Source organism: Gymnoscopelus microlampas, assembly GCF_963454915.1.
Source record: "Gymnoscopelus microlampas genome assembly, chromosome: 19".
NCBI lineage: Eukaryota > Metazoa > Chordata > Actinopteri > Myctophiformes > Myctophidae > Gymnoscopelus > Gymnoscopelus microlampas.
Window position 1 is genome coordinate 25846039 of NC_139956.1, and position 20405 is coordinate 25866443.

The 20405-nt window shown below is 41.5% G+C and overlaps 1 protein-coding gene across 4 annotated transcripts; it reads right to left on the minus strand.

The window, feature by feature from the left end:
* Positions 1-1290: 1290 nt before the first annotated feature.
* Positions 1291-7216, minus strand: LOC311034982 (uncharacterized protein). 4 transcript variants are annotated; one of them, XM_084043025.1, is made up of 8 exons: positions 6217-7216; positions 4737-5815; positions 4270-4465; positions 4029-4081; positions 3672-3808; positions 3497-3561; positions 3124-3203; positions 1291-2530 (listed from the first exon to the last, which is right to left on the minus strand). In XM_084043025.1, the coding sequence occupies exons 5-8, from the start codon at positions 3729-3731 to the stop codon at positions 2412-2414; spliced, it is 324 nt and encodes a 107-aa protein (XP_083899151.1). In that variant the 5' UTR covers positions 3732-3808; positions 4029-4081; positions 4270-4465; positions 4737-5815; positions 6217-7216; the 3' UTR covers positions 1291-2411. The 4 variants fall into 4 exon arrangements, with proteins under 4 accessions (XP_083899151.1, XP_083899152.1, XP_083899153.1 ...); XM_084043026.1 differs by lacking the exon at positions 6217-7216 and having other exon boundaries at positions 4737-4787; positions 4859-6118; XM_084043027.1 differs by lacking the exon at positions 6217-7216 and having other exon boundaries at positions 4737-4808; positions 4859-6118.
* Positions 7217-20405: the final 13189 nt, after the last annotated feature.

A 20405-nucleotide genomic window follows, 5' to 3' on the forward strand; every position in this document is an offset into this window, starting at 1 on the left:
ACCTTAGAGCTTTAGAAGATGTAAAACCTCTAGAACCGTAAACCTTTAAAACCTTTTCCCCCCTGTTCTGAATTCCCATAGACGTGTTTAATATCGCGTCAAATAAGAACTGTGTTCCAAACATAAACAAATGACCCCGGCGGTTTTACTCTTATGGATATGAAGCATCAACTGACGGTGAGAAAACGCTAATGTTACTTCTGCCGAATTAGTTAAATTTGCCAGAAACTGACTTTTTCAAATATGAGTGACTGACTATCATAAACAATGCCGAGGCTCCTCCCTGACAATATCGCCGAGGCAGTTTGTTTATTTTTGGACCACAATTCTTATGAGACGATTCTATGATGACCCAATGTTATTCTCCATAGGGAAATGACTTTACGACCCAGGGGATGGACGAGTGACGTCAGGACTTCTGTACTCTGGGTTAACATGTGCGTGTACAAACTGGATGTATCCACTAGAGGGCAGTGTTGCCCTTCCACCTCGGTCCGGTATGCCTCTCGGTCGGTCGGAAGGAACGATCAATTATAACAATTGGGGGTCAGGCAAACGAGCTCGACCATTTCATCTTCAGGGAACAACAGGAATGGAACAGATGTTTTCACATATACAGTATATTATTTTATTCCCAATGTGCAATGAGGTCATTTTTGAACGTCCCATTTTGGTCCCTGAAGGGTGCAGAATGAAAGTTTTAATTGCGTCTTTGTCGGATGTCTTCTGAACGTCCAAACCTCTACATAAGGGCTTATTCTAGTCCAAATGTGGTCATCTTTTCTACGTCAAATTTAGACTAATTATAGACATCTTTACCCCAATCTTAATTTTTGTTTAGTTGATGTTTAGTCTTCTGTTTGTCCTTTTTGAATTTGTAAGTTTTATTTGGCCTTGTTTTATGTTTTTTATGTTATTATATTGTATTGTATTGTAGCTCCCTATGTCCCCTTTCCCAAAGGACCACGATTGAAACAAGCCTACGGGCTTTCTTGTGTTTTTTATCCTTTTGAATTTTAATATTCAATAAACCAAATCAAACAATCCACTTCTTCTAGGCTCGGTGCATAACTGTAATCCCCATTTCCTGTTCATTTTCCTGTAGCTTTAACATAGTTAGTAGTTAACATGCTGCTAAGCTAATCAAACAAAGCTACAGGAAAATGAACAAGATCAAATGGTTATGCCACCTTCTGAAAACTGGGAATACAGTACACAGAGGTTTACAAACAAATCACAATTCAATACACACTTATTTCCTTATTATCTCTTTATTCTTCTTGTGAATACACAGCTGCGCAAACAAATGTTCCACAATTACAGTATTCCACAAATATTCCATATGATTGTGGAATATTTGTGGACTGGAACTAGACCCCCTGAAATGGAATCTAGTTCATAGGACCACAATGGAAACAAGTCCCCAGGACTTGTGTTATCCTTTTAGCCTTAACGTACCTCATGACGTTTACCTATCTGACTAATTAAGTATTCAAACAAACAGCAGATCAAGCCAGCTTTGAATTATTTTTGACAGAACAGAAGCGGGACAGCCACTTAACACAAAGCACACACAAAGCAGTCACCAGGGCTGATTAAGCTTGATCCAGAACAGAGCAGTTAACTTCTCTTTTTTTTTTTTACACGTCAGAATCAGAATCAGGTTTATTGTCACATCACAGGTTTACAAGGTACAAAAGTGGGTGAAATTCGTTTTTGTACATCGTTCCCAGCGCAACGTTAATTTCCATAGAAAGAAGAGGGGGGGAAGAAGAAGAGGGGTGGGGGGCAAGTGGGAAGGAGATCAAACAAGAGAACAGCAGAAGGCCAAACAAGTTATCTACATATTTACAAAGTACCTGAGATAATAAAAACTAAGGTGCCTGAGCATAGCAGCAATGTACGTATACTGTGCATGATATACTTATGACGTTAAGGTGCTTAGAGAAAAAGAGTACAATAAAAAAAAAGACAAAAAAAGTCAGTGCGTTATACATGGGATTAAGGTGCAAAAGGTCAGTGCGTGTCCACCTAGGGTGGACTGACCCTGGTATAATCCGCAAGTAGCTCCATGAGGGAGAGCAACAAAAAAGTCATTTGTACCTGGTGTAGTCCACAGGTATGTCCGAGGGGGGCTAAGTCCAAGTCCACGTCACTAGTCGAATGAAAATAAAATAATAATAAAACATAATAGCACAGCTTACTTTGCAGGGACACCCTTTTTGCTTGGGCCGGTTCCACAACAACTGAAACATATTAAACAAGTGCTGTACTGAATAGCCAGTGAGCTACCAGGGTAAGGTCCAACCAGAGCTACTTCGTTGAACAGAACACAAGTTCAAATTACACAACACTGTACAATACTGTGACACTAAGATCCCCCACAATGGACAGTGAAAGTTCAAGTTAAATCAGTCCTGAGTGCCTGCTGTGTGTCCTCCCCTTCTCGCTGGAGCATGCTTGAGGTGGTCTGCGGCATGCTGCCTTATGAGGTCCTCTGTGGCTTCTGGGTCGAATTTCATGACTGCATCTGCATAGTAGAAAAAGGCAATAAAAAATGTGCAAAGGCAACATGCTGTCCTAGTCCCTATCTGACATAATACACAGCTCGATTGAACTCCTGCCATCTGGTAGGAGGTTCAAGAGCTCAGGGGGAAGCACCAGCAGGTCATCCAACAGCTGCCCCAAACCATCAGAACCCTGAACCATGTATTGCCCCCAAAACCAACATCTTGAAAGATGGATTGCACTTTGAATGCATCAGCACTTTTTACCAATGTTGTCTGCTCTTTACTTTTTAATGTTTGCCTCTTTTTAATGTGCATCATGAGTTGAGGAGAATGGCATTTTGCTCCCCTGTTTGCCTAGTGTGTGTTGTGGAAGTGACAATAAAACTGATTGCGAGTCTCCATATTGACATGCAAAAATGCTTGTACATCCACAACTAGTTTAATACAAAGCCATCTCCCTTCTACACCTAACCACCAGTTATTTAAAATGTTATGATAGCAACGGTAACGGTAGACAGTTGGCATTGTATTTTTTTTATGTCAACCGGAAAGGACATGTTTTACCCAATTACATTTTGATTTTGTCCTTGGTCAACATGAAATATGGGCTTACCTTGTATTGCGCTGAAAGCCGCAGTCTTCTCTTTTTCCCCCTTCATGTTCAACTGTGCCATCAGACTGTTACTGAAGAGCCTTAAGAAAAACAAAATACATTTGATAATGTAGTAGGATTAGGATTTATTGTAAAACATGGTATAAACCCTTTATACTACTAATTTTCACTTAATGTTCAACCATTATGTCATTGACATGACATAACAGAGGATTCAGGTGTTAAGCTAAAAAAAAAAAAAAGGCAAATTAATGGAAACATGCAGTCAGGCGCTCATCTAGAAGAATTAACCAAATAAGTGTTCACACATTGAAAACCACAGCGCACCCAAACATCACACAGGGGTTAATTCATAGTGTATGTTGAAACATACCTGTCAAGAACTTTGTGGACACAGTCCTTAACGTCCTTCCCTCTATAACGGGAAAGTTGCAGCACCTGTTGGAATAAGTCCATGAAAACTTTCACTGACATATCCCAGAGGAACGTAAAAAGTGTGCGAGTGCATCTTATGCTGTTCATTACTTCCAGACTCTTGAAAAGCCTACCAGGGTATTAAAAGCTTGGACATCACTGAGGAGTTGCTCCTCTCTCTGGAAGTCCTCCATTCTCTCAACATGACTGGCCGCTGAAGAGGCAGGTTCTTTAGTGAATATTGATATGGTCAGGACTTTCTTCTGGTATACTGAAAAATAAGTAAGTGTACACAGAGACATGTTATAGACACCACCCTACAATGATACAAAAACTGATATAATTGAAGAGCAGTTTTTGTGTCCCGATAGGAGAGGAGACAGAGAGAACAGTAAAGGAAGAAAGGAGAGAATGGGCAGAAGAGAGAAGGGTTGCAAATTAAGTGTCCCCCAGTTTGTTGGGGGTCTTCATTGAAATAGCTCAGAACTTACCTTGTGCTGGCAATGGGAATGCCCATGTTGGCCTCTCAGTCACTGCATAGCACCTGTAATAAGAACAAAAGTACATTTTAGAAATTACAAAGTGATATTTTTGCATTAAAACTTTCCAAGACAGATGACTATACATTAGATGAGAAATAATAAATATGTCATATTGTAACAATTAGGGGTGCACGATACTACTTGCTGAATTGTAAAGGTTTTGATTACTTGGGGCCTTTGGACAACTCACCATGCCTGACCGTGTCCCTGGATCTGTCATGTCTGGACCTGACCGTGTTCCTCGACCCATCACTGCGGTGGGACCTGTCATCATGTCTGGACCTGACAGAGTGCCTCCGAGCTGTTGCTGTACCTGGAGTCGTGGCTGGTCCTGATGCTGTGCCGGTATCCGACACTGTGTCTGGAGCCATCACTGTGCCTGATGGCTGGAGCCATCACTAAAGACTTAATACTTGGACATAATACTACTACAACACCATGTCACACTGAAAAAGACTACCCCTACTGGTTGGTCTTAGATGTTGACAATCACACATCTCCTCTGATACACATAGTTCAACACATTGAGCCTGTAACTACTTACTCATTGCTTGTGAATTAGGTATGGTAATGATTTCTTTAGTATGCACAACATGTAACACCTTGTACTGACTGTACTTAAAATGTGTTGGTGCAATGGAGAAAGTGAATACTCACGGGGTGTGGACATTTCTCTGCTCCGAGGTGCTACACTTGCATGTCGGGAGCCTGGAAAAGACAAAGAATGTTCTTAGATACCAAATACAAAAGGTGACTGCTTAAATGTGATTCATACTCACTGTGTGTAGACATCTCCCTGTGCCAAGACCCCTCAGCATGCTCCAACTCGACAGACATGGTGTCCACCACGACATCCACCAGGCCATCCAGGGCTTGATTTTCAGAGTCTGAAACATAAAGGACCCCCTGCCACTGCAGCTCACATAAAATGCCGTAACTCGGGGGCTTGCCCCCCACAAACAATCCCTCCACACAACTAGGAACCAATCGCCGTTACAGCCCTCTTCTGTATACATGTGACCTACGGTCGCTTATCTCCCGATTAGGGAGTCTTACTGGTATTTCATAAATTGACATCAATACTCAACAAGCATTGAGTAACACATTGTTGTCCTGGCTGGACTGCAACTTCCTTGGTGCGATAGGAAAGGAGGGCACCTATACGGCTTATTAAAGCATTTGATTGTCATTTTTGACAATGGACTTATAAATTGATTATAGAAGAAAGTTACCCATAATGCTCCAAAACGTCATATAAAACATGAATGGTCTACAATGTGAGGCCCAGTTTCTGTTAACACATTTCATATTTAGAAGTTACTTGAGAAACATATGAACTCTACATCAGTCATCATCTTGTCTTTTAACAGGTTTCCTCTTCCCTCTTATCACCACATCCACATCCTCCTCTTCCTCCTCTGCTTGGCTGGTCAGGTTGTAGTTGTCACATTCACAAGCTTTAACTAGAAGTTATACAATTCAACTGTAAACATTGATTCAACTATTTGTACTTGAATTATTGAGTAAATGATCCAAAAACCTGCCTGAAGTCATCTTTATCTTGACTAACTGGGACGTCAGCCAGTCCTCCTGGGGGTCCTTTCTCATCTTGTAAGTTGTGTTTGTTTGGCATTTGGCCATCTAATGGTTCCCTTACCCCTGTCGATCCAATTATTAGGAATTGTACCCTCTGTCTCCTTTCCATCCTCCAACCACACATCCCTGGCATACATGACCTGAAAAAGACAGCACAAACATGTTAGTGCAATATCAGAAAATAAATTATGTGAACCATAGTCAATAAATCACCGGGCAAGTGGTCATGTTAGTAGAGGGCAAAGAACTAGAGGCGGCCGGATTGAAAATGCTACGATTCTCATTAGAAGCAACATGGAGGGATGAGAACAGAAATGACTACATTTGAGTATAAGCCCAGGTTAGAAGGTTAGACGATAAAGCAAGAGAGGTGGATAAAGCGAGAGGTGAGGTAGAGATGGTTTATCTGAGGCGGAGGGAGAAGGATGCTGAAACGCAAGACAAATAGCAAATTTAGGGTGTGCTGAGAGAGACAAGCAGGTGATGATCGAGGAAGGTGCAGCCATGACGGGAACTAGCTGAAAGAAAAATAAAATGTAACCTTTAATATTGCTGTTCCAGACCATGGCGAAAGGGTATGAGGACATAACCACCAACGTTTCTTGTGGGAGGCAAGCCACCTTGCGGAACAGATCCGTTTCACGCAGTAGTCCATCTTTCATCCTACCCTGACTTGGCTTCCATTTCCTTGCTTGTTCTTTCACTGAAGTCCTGATTGTTTTTCTGGATATATGATATGATTGACAGCCGCAGCAGTGCAGCCAGTCTCATCCCTGACATTGTTGTCTCCTATCAAGGGACCATAGATGACCCACCCCAATAGGGTCCTCACAGCATATGGTCGATCTGCCTGGCTGTTAACCACCTCCAAAAAGGTTCCAATAACTTTGAAGCATTTCTGCCAATCAGTAGGTCAACACCAGAGTCTATTTCTTGCAGTTTGATATGTTTCAAATAAGGCCATGGTGACAAGCCCTGTTGTTTTTGGAATATTGTGTTGTGAGACAGGCATGGTTTTATGAGTGAACACATTAGGGAGTTGTATGAAATCATTTTTGTCCAACTTGGCTATTTCCAAACCTGAGATATGGTGACTGGTCTCAGGCTTCACTTGGTTCATTGTGCGGAGAAGAATATTAGTTTTTTGTCCGGTAATGTTTAGCCTTCTCATTAAGTTTTCAGTGCAGAATGTGGATGTGCTTCCATGGTCCAAAAATGCATATGTTTGCAACACTGTCTCCCTGTGGCTCTTCACTTGAACGGGTACTATGGAGAAGATGGAGGTTTCATCACCGGCCCCAATATGACCACATGTGTGAGGTAAGACGACAGCATTGTTTCCTATTGATTTCTTTTCCGTTTCTTCCAGGGTTGAGCTCTAGGGGGTACGGGCGGGTACGGCGTACCCTTAGTTATGAGACTGTGGGGGCTGGGGGCTCGCGCGTGCTCAACATGCACTCACCGTCAGCGGCGGTCGTTAACACCTTAAAGTTTAAACAATAGCCTCTGAAGGTTAGCGCCGTCAGTGGCGACACATTCTCAATAGCGTCTACCTGGCTGCTTTGCATAACATTAGGCTACTGGAGAAAAGCCATGTACTTGAATTGAATGTGCACTGCAGAGTGTGAAGGGGATTGCTTAGCAGAGCACCCAGTTCTCTGAGACAAGACAAAGACAAGTTGTCTGATTATTTTAACTGCTTATCTGTGGGTGAGTCTATGTAAAGGGCTTTTATATAAAACTAAAAGGAAAATAAAATAATTGATTAATTGAAACAAAAATAAAAACAACAAATTAACAATGCAACAAAATAATAAGAAATATAAATACATTAATAATCACATGTTGAATACAGTATTAGTAAGTGGCTATGTGCACATGCCTGCGTACGTGACGTCATAAAATACAGTACCCTTAGTTCAAAAATCCACAGCTCACCACTGGTTTCTTCAATGTGGAGTATATCAGGATGGTTTTGTTCACACGTATCACAGGTTAAACGACTTGTGCAGTCTCTGCTTAAGTGTCCTCTTTTCAAACAGCCAAAAACAGACACCCTTTTCCTTTAAGTAGTGCATCTTCTCTCTGTGTCTTCTCTATTTCATCTGTGGACACCGCTCCAATGTGTGACCACTTTTATTGCAGAAAAGACAATCATTATGATAGCTGATGAATACACTTCTTTCCACTCCATTTGACTGCACTGCCGTTTCTATGGGTGTTACTGTTGTGGCAAAACTGCTTCTTGGAATGTCTCTTGTGTCTCTTGGTTTGATGATGGTTGAGGTTTTGACAGTTGTAGTTTGCTTAGCATCTTGTATGTTTCCAAACAGTGGGTCAGACAGTATTTTTTACCTGTCTCTCTATGAATTGTACAAGGTCAGAAAGCTTAGCACGATGTCCATGCCTCTCCTGTAGCTTGCATGCCTTGTTCCTCCAGGTTTATCCGAGCTTGTATGGATGGCCTTTTGTATATTGTTCAAAGTAATGTAAGCAGTCACTGTAATCGTCAGTCTTTTTCTCCACTCCTCTCTCAAATGCCCTGATAAACATTTCATATTGCAATGGGTCACCATCATAAACTGGAATGTCTCTTGGTGGTAAAGTGGAATACAGATTTTGCTTAACCAGTAAAGCAGTTTTTTCATTCTGTCTTCGTAGCACATTACAAATATCACCTGCAGGGGGTGTAGTGTGAGTGACATGACCTTGAACATTCTTTTTCCCATGAAGCTGTACATTTTCAGTTTGCACATTTTGGTTTATTATATTTTCGGTTTGAACATTTTGCCTGGGGAGAGAGTATTGCATTAGAGGAGTCATGTAATGAGCTTTGGCAGATTTTTCATGAAGTGGTTGTTTTGGTCTCACAACCTGTGGCTGGGAGGGAGGCTTTGTGGTTTCCATTGTTTCCTTTTTAGGTAGGTAGGTATGTATTTGCATTTGGGTTGAATGGGGTTGTTTCCTTTGGAGCAGCAGCTCCTTTCTTTGAGTTTGTCCCACTTGACACTCTTGATGAGTTCCTTGGCCCATGGTTTCCAGTACATGGGCCTTTGCATTTGCTGCTTCCAGCTGAGTCTCCATTTCCAGTTGCTCCTTTTGCATTCTGAGTTGTCCCTGTTATGCTTCAATTTCATATTTTTGTGTAAGCCAGCCACCTGTTCCATGAGAGCAGCCTTTTCAGCCTGAGCTATGATGAGCAGATGAAGTTGAAGATAATTTTGATGGAGTGGATTTGTGTGTGGATTTTGATACATTTGATATACTGTCATGGGGTCCAATGTCATCAGAATGTACAGCACTCCACATTTCACTTTCAGCAGTGACCGGTGTTTGTGGCTCCTTTTCAACAGTGACATGTATTGGTAGTTCCTTCTGAATAATGACATGCATTTGCTGTTTCACCTCTGATAGCCACAGGTGTACATCCTGTACAAAACCTTCCAGAATATACATTTTTGGTTGAAACCATGAATTTTGCCTTGCAATTTCCTCCTCAGGTAATGGCAAAACCACCAATGATGAATGACTTTCCCTTGCTTCATCACACAGTTTGATTAATCTGAAGGTCACTGCAAATCAACAGCGAGACAAAATTAAACATATTACAAACATAAACAAACAGATAATACATATATTACAATATATTAAAAGCAGAAGTGATACTTAGGCGTCTTCCTTCTTGCGTGTATCATCATCAGATGTCCAGCTCAATGACGTGCAGCCACTCCCTCGTCTCAGGTCCCACATGGTCTGTACAGGACACAGAGGTGATTATGTGATAGGCAGTCTGCATAAGCATGCTGTGCAGTCTGTCAGGCCCAAACTGTAGGAGTAGTAGCGCAGCAAAATAAACTTTATCTTGAAAGAAAGAATAAGAAAGTCGGAAGATTACTATAGTCTAAAAACATAAACAAACAGATAATACATATATTAAAAACAGAAGTGATACTCAGGCATCTTCCTTCTTTCGTGTGTCATCATCAGATGTCCAGCTCAATGACGTGCAGCCACGCCCTCGTCTCAGGTCCCACATCAAAGAGACCGGCCTCCGATGGTGGCCTGTACAGGACACAGAGGTGATTATGTGATAGGCAGTCTGCATAAGCATACTGTGCAGTCTGTCAGGCCCAAACTGTGGGAGTAGTAGCGCGGCAAAATAAACTTTATCTTGAAAGAAAGAAGAAGAAACCCGGAAGATCTATAGTCTACTATAGTCAACACTAAATCGCGCACACATACACACTTTGGTAGGGGTTTGGATTGTGTCGTTACCTTGCCATGATGCAACTCGAAAGGTCACTGAAAATCAACAGAGAGACAAAATGAAACATATATTAAAAACATAAACAAACAGATAATACATATATTACAATATATTAAAAACTGAAGTGATACTCAGGCGTTTTCCTTCTTTCGTGTGTCATCATCAGATGTCCAGCTCAATGACGTGCAGCCACGCCCTCGTCTCAGGTCCCACATCAAAGAGACCGGCCTCCGATGGTGGCCTGTACAGGACACAGAGGTGATTATGTGATAGGCAGTCTGCATAAGCATACTGTGCAGTCTGTCAGGCCCAAACTGTGGGAGTAGTAGCGCGGCAAAATAAACTTTATCTTGAAAGAAAGAAGAAGAAACCCGGAAGATCTATAGTCTACTATAGTCAACACTAAATCGCGCACACATACACACTTTGGTAGGGGTTTGGATTGTGTCGTTACCTTGCCATGATGTAACTCGAAAGGTCACTGAAAATCAACAGAGAGACAAAATGAAACATATATTAAAAACATAAACAAACAGATAATACATATATTACAATATATTAAAAACTGAAGTGATACTCAGGCGTTTTCCTTCTTTCGTGTGTCATCATCAGATGTCCAGCTCAATGACGTGCAGCCACGCCCTCGTCTCAGGTCCCACATCAAAGAGACCGGCCTCCGATGGTGGCCTGTACAGGACACAGAGGTGATGATGTGATAGGCAGTCTGCATAAGCATACTGTGCAGTCTGTCAGGCCCAAACTGTGGGAGTAGTAGCGCGGAAAAATAAACTTTATCTTGAAAGAAAGAAGAAGAAACCCGGAAGATCTATAGTCTACTATAGTCAACACTAAATCGCGCACACATACACACTTTGGTAGGGGTTTGGATTGTGTCGTTACCTTGCCATGATGTAACTCGAAAGGTCACTGAAAATCAACAGAGAGACAAAATGAAACATATATTAAAAACATAAACAAACAGATAATACATATATTACAATATATTTAAAACTGAAGTGATACTCAGGCGTTTTCCTTCTTTCGTGTGTCATCATCAGATGTCCAGCTCAATGACGTGCAGCCACGCCCTCGTCTCAGGTCCCACATCAAAGAGACCGGCCTCCGATGGTGGCCTGTACAGGACACAGAGGTGATTATGTGATAGGCAGTCTGCATAAGCATACTGCAGTCTGTCAGGCCCAAACTGTGGGAGGAATAGCGCGTAAAAATAAAGTTTATCTAGAAAAAAATAATAAAGTCGGAAGATTTTATTATTTCCGGACCACACAACAGCTAGGCACTCCAGTTCGCTGGTTGAGTAATTTCTCTCTGTTTAGGCTTCTGCTAGCGAAAGCTAACACCTACAGCAGTGGCTTGAGTCCATTGTAAGTTGCCATGTAAGTTGTACTTCACTTCACTCTGACCCACTGGTGTTTTCTGCTCTCCATCGGCCAAGTATATGGGACCCTTAGTCCAAGGAGTCATGTCACCTTTTCCCCTTTCCTTCATTGCTGTCCATAGGCCCCGATTAAGCAGTGTGAAGGAGGAGCCAGTGTCCACAATCGCTCTCCCTTTCCAATGTCCTATCGCTACGGGCACCATCAATTGGAGTGATGGCTGCTTTGAGGTTTGTTTAGATGTTTGTGGGTGAGATGCGGAAAGCTTCAGGGAAAATAATTGCACAGAAGTTACCGTGTTGGCACCAGCCTGGGGACCTTGTCCTGAAAAAGACTGATATCCCTTACTTTTCTTTCCATCATCCGCAAGGGGACGTGTAGCAGGAGCATGTGTGCCCTTGTAACGCCAACAGAACGGTGCTGGAGCTTTGGAAGAAGTGGTTGTATTCACAGTGACTGTGACTTTTACAGCATTATTCTGTCTTGTTTTTGGTGTTGTTGTCTGTACTCTCTGGTCATAAACACGCCGATTTTCCCTGTCTTTTGCCAGCTGTTGTCCAAGTCGAACCAACGCAATCCACCGTGTTCACTCCACTGCTTCGCAGCTTGCTTGTGCTGAGGCTGCCAACGTTGGCACAGAGACCTGTACATATAGGCAAAATGTCTAAGGCTTTCGTCTTCACCCTGTACTCGGGTTCGAACTCTCAGCCAATTCGTCCTCATAGACCAACACGCCCAGGTGTTGGTCTCCTGGCCTACTACATCCCACTAGTCTCTGGCAGTGCCATGAAACACATTCCTGAGTGTCACAATGAGTTCCTCATCCAATAGGGGCTGCATGGCGAGAAAGTCACGGCACTTTTCCAAATAACGCAATAGATCTGAGGTGTCCTCACGCTGTCCAAAGGTGGTTAATTGGAGTTTAATGGGAGATTTGCCCATAAATCCTCCTCGCAGGTCACCTTGTACGTTCTCCCGACGTGTACCTCCACCAGTGCGTAGCGTGGACTGCAGATGTTGATGCGCCTTACCAGATGGTGCAGTAGGTGGTATGACAGGAGAACTGGTTTGTAGTGTGGTTTGAACAGCAGTTCCAGCCACTGAAGTAGTGTTAATATTGTTAATATTTCTGTATTCATGGTCTCCAGATTTTTCAAGCATGTTGCTACTGATGATTGAGTGTGTTCCAAATTGTGTACAATAGGGGCAGAGCAGTATTTACAACCCTCAGAACTTCAGTATGGCGTTTCAATTTCCAGTTCATGCTCACTCATTGCAGTTGAATGTCCATCCGGTTCATTGATCTGATTTATTTCACTTATTGCAGGTGAATTTCCATCCGGTTCATTGATCTGATTTATTTCACTTACTGCAGGTGAATTTCCATCCGGTTCATGTATTTGAGGCTGGTTAGCTTGAGTTGACATTGTTTGAGGGTGGTGGTGGTGGTGATGATTTGTTTGAGGGTGGTGGGTTTGACACCAACACGGGTGCTGAGTTTCTATTTCATCAAAGACCCACAAGTTTCCATCAAACTTTTCCATTTTGAAATTGCAAATGTTCCCTTTTTGATTGCGTTTGAATAAATAAAATTGTTATTTCCCACTGAGCTTGTTTGCACAGTTTTGCTTGTTTGTTCCTTTGTTTGTTGAAAATGATCCGGTTTTGCACCTGTGAACTCAGTTGTTTTTGCTTGAGATTGAGGTCCTTTTAAACATCTGGGGTGCCACTTTTTATGTAACGGTTTAGCTTTGATATTACTGTTTGGGGTGCCAGTTAGGCCAAAGCCTAACACGAATTTAGTCCAGTCTGGACAAAAAAAAACACTTTTTTAAAAGCCAACCTTACACAGGATTTAAATGCACAATTAGTAGAACCAAATGAACCTTAAAACCTGAAACCAGGGATTGATTACCCACAAAAGAATACCTTCAACTCAATAAACAACAGAATGAATGAAATACACAGACACAAAAAACCTCAGTTTGACTTTGTATTGTAAAATAATCCCCAATCCAGTCCACAGTTTGTCCAATACCACGCAGTTTAGTGTCAGTTCACAGAGAGTCACTATTCACAACCCACTGTTCCTTCAAAACAGGTTATTCACAAATGTATTGAAACCTTGGTTAACCAAAATGAAATAAAGACAAAATAAAAATGCCCCACGACCTTTACCGTGGTGGCGAACGAATGAATGAGGCAACCAGCTGTATACCGTGTTTGTGTGAGAGGAGGGGGGGGGGGGGTAGCTCCAGGAATCCACTCCACTTTTTCCGGTGTGCCTGTGTGTGTGTGTGCGGTTTGGATTGTGTAGTTACCTCGCCAGGATGCAACTCCAAAGGTCACTGCAAATCAACAAAATGAAACATATATTACAAAGATAAACAAACAGATATTACATAGATTACAAACAGAAGTGATACTCAGGCGTCCTCTTCTTTCGTGTGTCATCGTTAGACGTCCAGCTCAATGACGTGCAGCCACGACGTCCAGATCCAACCCTAGTCTCCCCCAGGGAGGAACCCCAAATTTTGGAAAGAAAGACTAGTGCTGTTATACCTTAAGATGAACTTAATGAAACAGGCATGATTAGTCAAACAGTGGTACAACTGTCTGCCACTGACTAGAAAAAAATCTTAACAATAATGCATTGCACCTGTGCTGACCTACTGAACCGGGGAATATACCATTTGGGTATATACCATAGGGAATACAAGTGTTGTGGAGAATATAATACCTTGTGAAAGCCATCATTTTGTTCTAATTTGAATTTGTAGTTATTTTACAGTAATTTAATAACATAATAATCAATGCTGTAGACATAGATCACATTCATGATTTTATTTTATGAAGCACATGTCTTGTAACTATTCCATTTGGAAAATAGCAAGCAGCATATCCTTTTAATGCTTGCATGTATGATTGAAAATAATGCCATACCTTGCTATACCCAATTGACGCCCCTGATAGACCAGTAGTGGAAAAAGTACTCAAATGTTTTACTTAAGTAAAACAATCAATACTGCAATATAGAAATACGTAAGTAAAACCAGAATTCTAAATTGACTTGAGTAAAAGTAAAAAAGTAATGGCATAAAGTACCAAAGTATATGTACTTAAAGTACCAAAAGTAAAAGTACTCATGCCGAATGTCCCTTTTCAAGTTTTCAAATGCATACAAATCTTTTGAAAATAGTTATAGCCGATCTACAAGCTCATAATGCATCGCGATGCGACACATTGTGAGCTTGTAGATCTGCTATTTTCAAAAGATTTTTATACATTTTGAAAACTTGAAATGGGACATTTCTGCAAAATGAGTACTTTTACTTTTGGTACTTTAAGTACATTTTGATGCCAATACTTCTGTACTTTTAACTCGAGTACATTTTGAATTCCAGACTTTTACTTGCTTTACTTTTACTTCTGCTGCTGGGGCCTTTCAGTAGGCCTGTCATGAGCCTCTAGCTGAGGTTGGCTTGGGGGTCCTCTGGCTACTGAGAACCAGGCATCAACATCTTTAATGAATCCATCTTTATATTTATTGACCTTTGAGAACCAATCATTTTGCCTTTCTTGTTCATCATGTGGAATAAGAGGCATCAAAGAATCATGCAGTGCATTGGAATTTTCAGACAATTTCATCAAGTTGTGTGTAGCGGTCCCCACCGAAAGATATAAGACTTGAACTGATCATGAATTGATTACGATCCAAAGATCAACGTAAGAACTGGCAAGACAGTACAAAAACAAATAAAATACTCTGTTAGTTTCCCATACGTTGTGCAAGAACAACAGGTGGCTATCATAACACTAGCTCACTTAAGCTCCAAATGTAAATAATAGAACATTCAAACTGTACTGAAAGCGCTTTTTAACATGGCTTTGACGATCAGTCAGCATTACTGTAATTACTTTACAATGAATTAAGGCAGATGACTTCGACATCATCACTTATTCTAATAAGTGATGATTTTTTAGCAGTTGTTTTTAACTCATGAAACACTGTTTTTAACCTTTTTCAAGGGCTTATAATGACATGAAATAATGACGTGTTTTTTAACCATAATGTATGAAATACAGTCATATCAAATACCTTCCTTTGCTATGTACAATTCAAACCTTACATTTTCAACACACTTTACAGAAAGAGTAGCAAACTCAACTCTGGTTTAGTTTGTTCTTATTATCCATAGCACCACATTCCTTTGTTGCAGAAATACATTTCTTTCATTCAAAGTCCTTCAATATACCTTATGCTGAACAAGAGGTAAACAAATCAAGCAATGCATTTTTAGCAATGGTCCTGTCCTTGTATCACTACAAAACACCTGCTTAGCTGCTAAAGTAGCTAACAAAAGTTTGTAGCAACTCACCAATGTTATCAGAAAGGAACGCTTAGCCCTCTGGCAAGACTGAGATGATGGGCAAGGTGTGTGTGCTGTCTTGTGTGGATTCCATATGTATTTAGATTAGTATTAATTTGTTTGGGCTCTGTGACTCTGTCGCTCTCAGTGATCTCTCCTGCAGTGCAGCTGCAGTGCAGGTTGCCAGGTTGGTTCTGTGGGAATAGGGATTCACAGCAGAGAATGTGGCAGAGACAGAGAACGGGCGGGGCAAGTAGTAGAGGGGTGTCATGTGATTGGGGGAATTCATCTGTCAGTCTTCATATCCTTGGCTGGCTATGCGCTTGTAGATATGCTATCTTTGTCGTGAAAATATGTGCAAATTGTTGAATATATATTTATATATTTTTAAGTGAACATTTGTAACTCAAATCTTTGCTTCTGAGGGAGTCTACAAATTGTTTTAAAAAATGATGCTATATCAGTGGTTCTCAAACTTTTTCATGTCAAGGACCCCCAGAGTGATATGTATTTGAACACGGACGTAGGGGAGACCATGTTGTTCCAGGGACCCCCGCCTAGAAGCAAAGATTTGAGTTACAAATGTTTGCTTTAAAAGAATATACATATTCAATACATATATTTTTTTAATAGCAGTTCTACTTGAGCTCAGAATCATGGTCAGTGAGCTCAGTTCGGGGCTCTCCCCCAGGCTGGCAGAGGGAGAGTAGTGCCCAGGATTACAGCTTAGTCAATTGGCACTGGGTGAAAAAAATGGGATACAAAAATCGTGGGATAAAAAGAGAAAAGAAAGTGTATTTGAAACAAAACATTAAACAGATCACTAATAGGCTTACACACCTAATTAACACTCAGTGATGTTTGTCATTTTTTTATAATACTTTTCAATCTGTATTTCATGAACCGATAACAAACCAAGCTAACCGTATAAACTCAACACAATATTAGTCCGGCCGTTTCGAGCAAAAATCGTACACTTTACGATAAAAGCATGACATTTGGCACACCGTTAGGGCATGCCATAAGGAACATTTTTGGCTATAGGGCCATCGCAGTTTTGTCCTGTGGTAACTATGGCAGCCATTTCCCAAAATGGCCGCCACCTGCTGTCATTTTACCAATAACTCAGGTGCTAGACCACCTAGGATCTTGATTCTGGTGACTAATCCTACATTTTCAAGGATGAGGAATACAGTGGTACTATTTACAACATGCTACTACCTAACTACATATATCTGGCATTCAGTTAATTAGATAATTGTAAACCCCTCAAAATATGTAATGATGTAGTACAGTAGCCTACATGTTTTCAAACTGACACGTGAGAGTCAAGAATGCAGTACTTCACTGTTTTCACTCTTTTATTAGTAGTAGTATTGCATAATTATTTTAAATGGACTATAAGACACAACAAAGACAGAGTACTCATGAGTCATAGCCTAATGGCATATAGACCAATTATTTGTTTACCAACATTGAGACTGGACGCACAGGTGAATGTTTCACGCAATCAATTCTCAACCTGTTGTTTTGGGGTGCGCTGGTTTCAGCACACCCCAACCCCCTCTTGTGTGTTGGCTAGTGAGGTGCGTCCTAGCGAGACCTGATAGAATGGGTTTCATTGCGCACATACTGGTTCCGCACATAATGGTTCTTAGCAGTGTGACGTCGTCTGTTAAGGGGTCTATTCAATAAAGCCAGATAATCTACACAATGTTAGTTGCACAGTCCACCACAGTAGCAAAGGGTAGTACACTGAAGTGCTGCCTTAACACATCTGCATTGTCCACTGCATCCCTTTTTGCAACCACAGCGGAAGAGTTCCCGACAGGCCAGGCTCGCTTCTGTGTGGTCCAGTGCACTTCCCATCCTCCTGTCAAAATTAGAATCAGATTTATTGTCAGATCACAGGTTTACAAGTGTAAAGAAGTGGATTAAATTATTTGCATTCACCTGTCTCCTTCCTCTTCCACCCCCATTCACCTGGGGATGGGAGTTCAGGGGCTGCAACCATCGCCTGTCCCCAGCAGTGGCCAGCTTGGTAGGCTGCCCTCTTAGTATGTTGAATCAGTGCAGCTCGTGTTGGGGGGAGTCCATCAATTGTTCTGCTCTTCTAGGTGAATAGCTGCTTCCGTGCCTGATTCACTGATGCCTGGCCGCTAGTATGGTCATAGAGCAATACCACAAATGGTCAGTATCATTATCATGGTCAGTATCATGGTCAGTATAATGGTCTCATGGTCAGTACCAAGGTCAGTACTGTGGTCAAATGCATTAATCTGTGGGGCTATTTGCCCTTGTTTAAGGAGAATTAAGGAGTCAAGGCATTTCTTCTCCTCAGTTGATTTTATTAAGGAGAGAAGATAATTACTTACATGGTTACACAGGACAGGTCATGGCAGCTTTCAGCAGGAAAAGAGAGAGAACTCAGCTAGGAGTGGATATTTATACCCAGTGTCTATGCACATGCATGCTGTTCCTATAGGTTTGTGCATGTGGTGTGTGTGCTCTGAACCAGATGTCTAAACAGTGTGTATCCTATGTGTGTGTGTGCATGTATGGATGTACTTCAGTGTGCACGTAGGTATGTGTGTTACATCCTCTTGTTTGTGTATGTGTGTGTGTGTGTGTGTGTGTGTGTGTGTGTGTGTGTGTGTGTGTGTGTCCATTGTGCAGAAGAGCAACACCCCAAGATCCTAGAGGTCAGCTAAGGTCAGATGCCCTCTGGGAAGCATCCTTTGAACTGGACATCTAGTGTTCTCTGGAATGTGCTGTAGACCACTCAATATCAGCCTCATGTCTCTGTGTGTGTGTGTTCAGATTGGCTCTATAAGCCATAAATGTGTATCAATATTTACCACATTCCCCCCTACGGAGGGCCCAAAAGGTCCTTCGTAAACAAGGGTACAATGAAGAAAATCAAACACAAGTAAGAAAACCATACTTCAAAAACATACTCCTCAAAAAGACAGAACTCATCACATCACAACATCTCATTGGCCCCCCTTGATAGACAAAGTACTGTGACACAATCAGACCAACATAAAACAGGCATTAAGATTACACAGTATTGTCATAAGGTGATTCACATTCAATTTCAAAATAAAACTAGACAAACTGTTTCACAAATCATGCAAGAATATCAGTATTTAGAAACGTGTCGGCTTACGATCACTGCGTAGCCATGGATCACATGACGCTCGTCTGACGATAACCGGCAACACTGGAACTTATTTCCCAATAAAACAAGCTTAAAAAGAAAACAACTCAGAAAATCTTATTCACAGAAAATACATAGGATGCTCACGTCGCATCGAAATGCATTCCCCTTCCAATCAGTGTGCAGGTCTCTCTGTTCCTTAAACTCTGGGAAAAAATGTTAAACATATTCACAACATCACAATGAACCATGTGCTCTCTAGGGACTTTCTACCCTTTCTAGTCACCATGTCCATATGTACTCAACAACAAAAATAAAAACTCCACATTTAATACAAGAGACCAGAGAGTGAAAAATAATCCTTCACAACACTGCAATAAAACGGCAGCCAAACACTCCGCAGTTTAAATCACCATTATCACAAACATATAACCAACATACATTCAACAAAACACTAGTTGATACAGCTTCGTCGTCACTCACTTACAGAACAATAGATCTGCTGGTTTGTGTGTAAAAACTCTCCCCAATCTTCAAATTTAGGACATGTAAGATAATACATCTGTTTGTACTTTAAATCTCTGTTTTCCAAGGCCAAGAGCTTCCGAACCTCTGTCGGACCCGCTCAATTGAAATGTTAAAATGCCAGAGGTTAGGCCATAAAAACAAATAATCTTCACATTCGTGGCAAATACCTCGTTGACTCTTTTTATTACACATGTCAACTTTCCTCTAATACTCCTCATGTCAATTTAGTCAACTAAATATCAACAAACATATAACATCAACAAACAACCTGTTGAAAAGACAGACAAACATTGAAACATGTTAAACCTTCCATCCAGTCCACAAACACAAAGTCCAGTCACACGGAGCAGAGATGGATCCTGTGGCATAGGCAAAGAATGGGTGGGGGCCATCTGTGCCCCTCAGTGCTGAGTGCTGTTCCCTGGTTGCATCCTTGCTGCAGCTGTCTGTGCAGCTAGCAAGCCAACATGCTGCTGTCCTCTGTCCATACTACTCTGAAGTTTTCCTGTAACCCTCTTTTTACTTCTTTTCTTCCATGTCGTCACAGGGGTTGATGCTGTGAGGTTCCATCGTAGATCTGTTGAAGATCAGGTCTTGTCAATTTTCCATAGCCTGCTCCTCTGGTGCATCTGTGTAGGAAGATGGTCTGCATCTGGTCCGGATGAGCTTTCAAAAAAATGTTCTTCCCAAAAGAAAATCACAGCTTGTACTCCTCTTCTCAAGTTCTTCTCGTGTGGAACGGTCACAGACACTCCAGTGTCCAGCACTGTAGTCTAAAAAAGACCAAACCATTTACACGTCCTGGCTGGTTCGCCAAATGTAGTAAAAGTTGCATAGAAGAAGTTGAAAGGTCCAGACCAGTAATGTTCCTCAAGTCGATTTATTGGACAAAACAGAGTACAGAGCACCAGAGCACATGTCAGCCTTGCTGCTACATGGTGTGGCCGGAACAGAACAGAGCAAGAAGAAGAAGGGCAAGGAGGGAAGGGACAAGAAGGGACGGTTTCT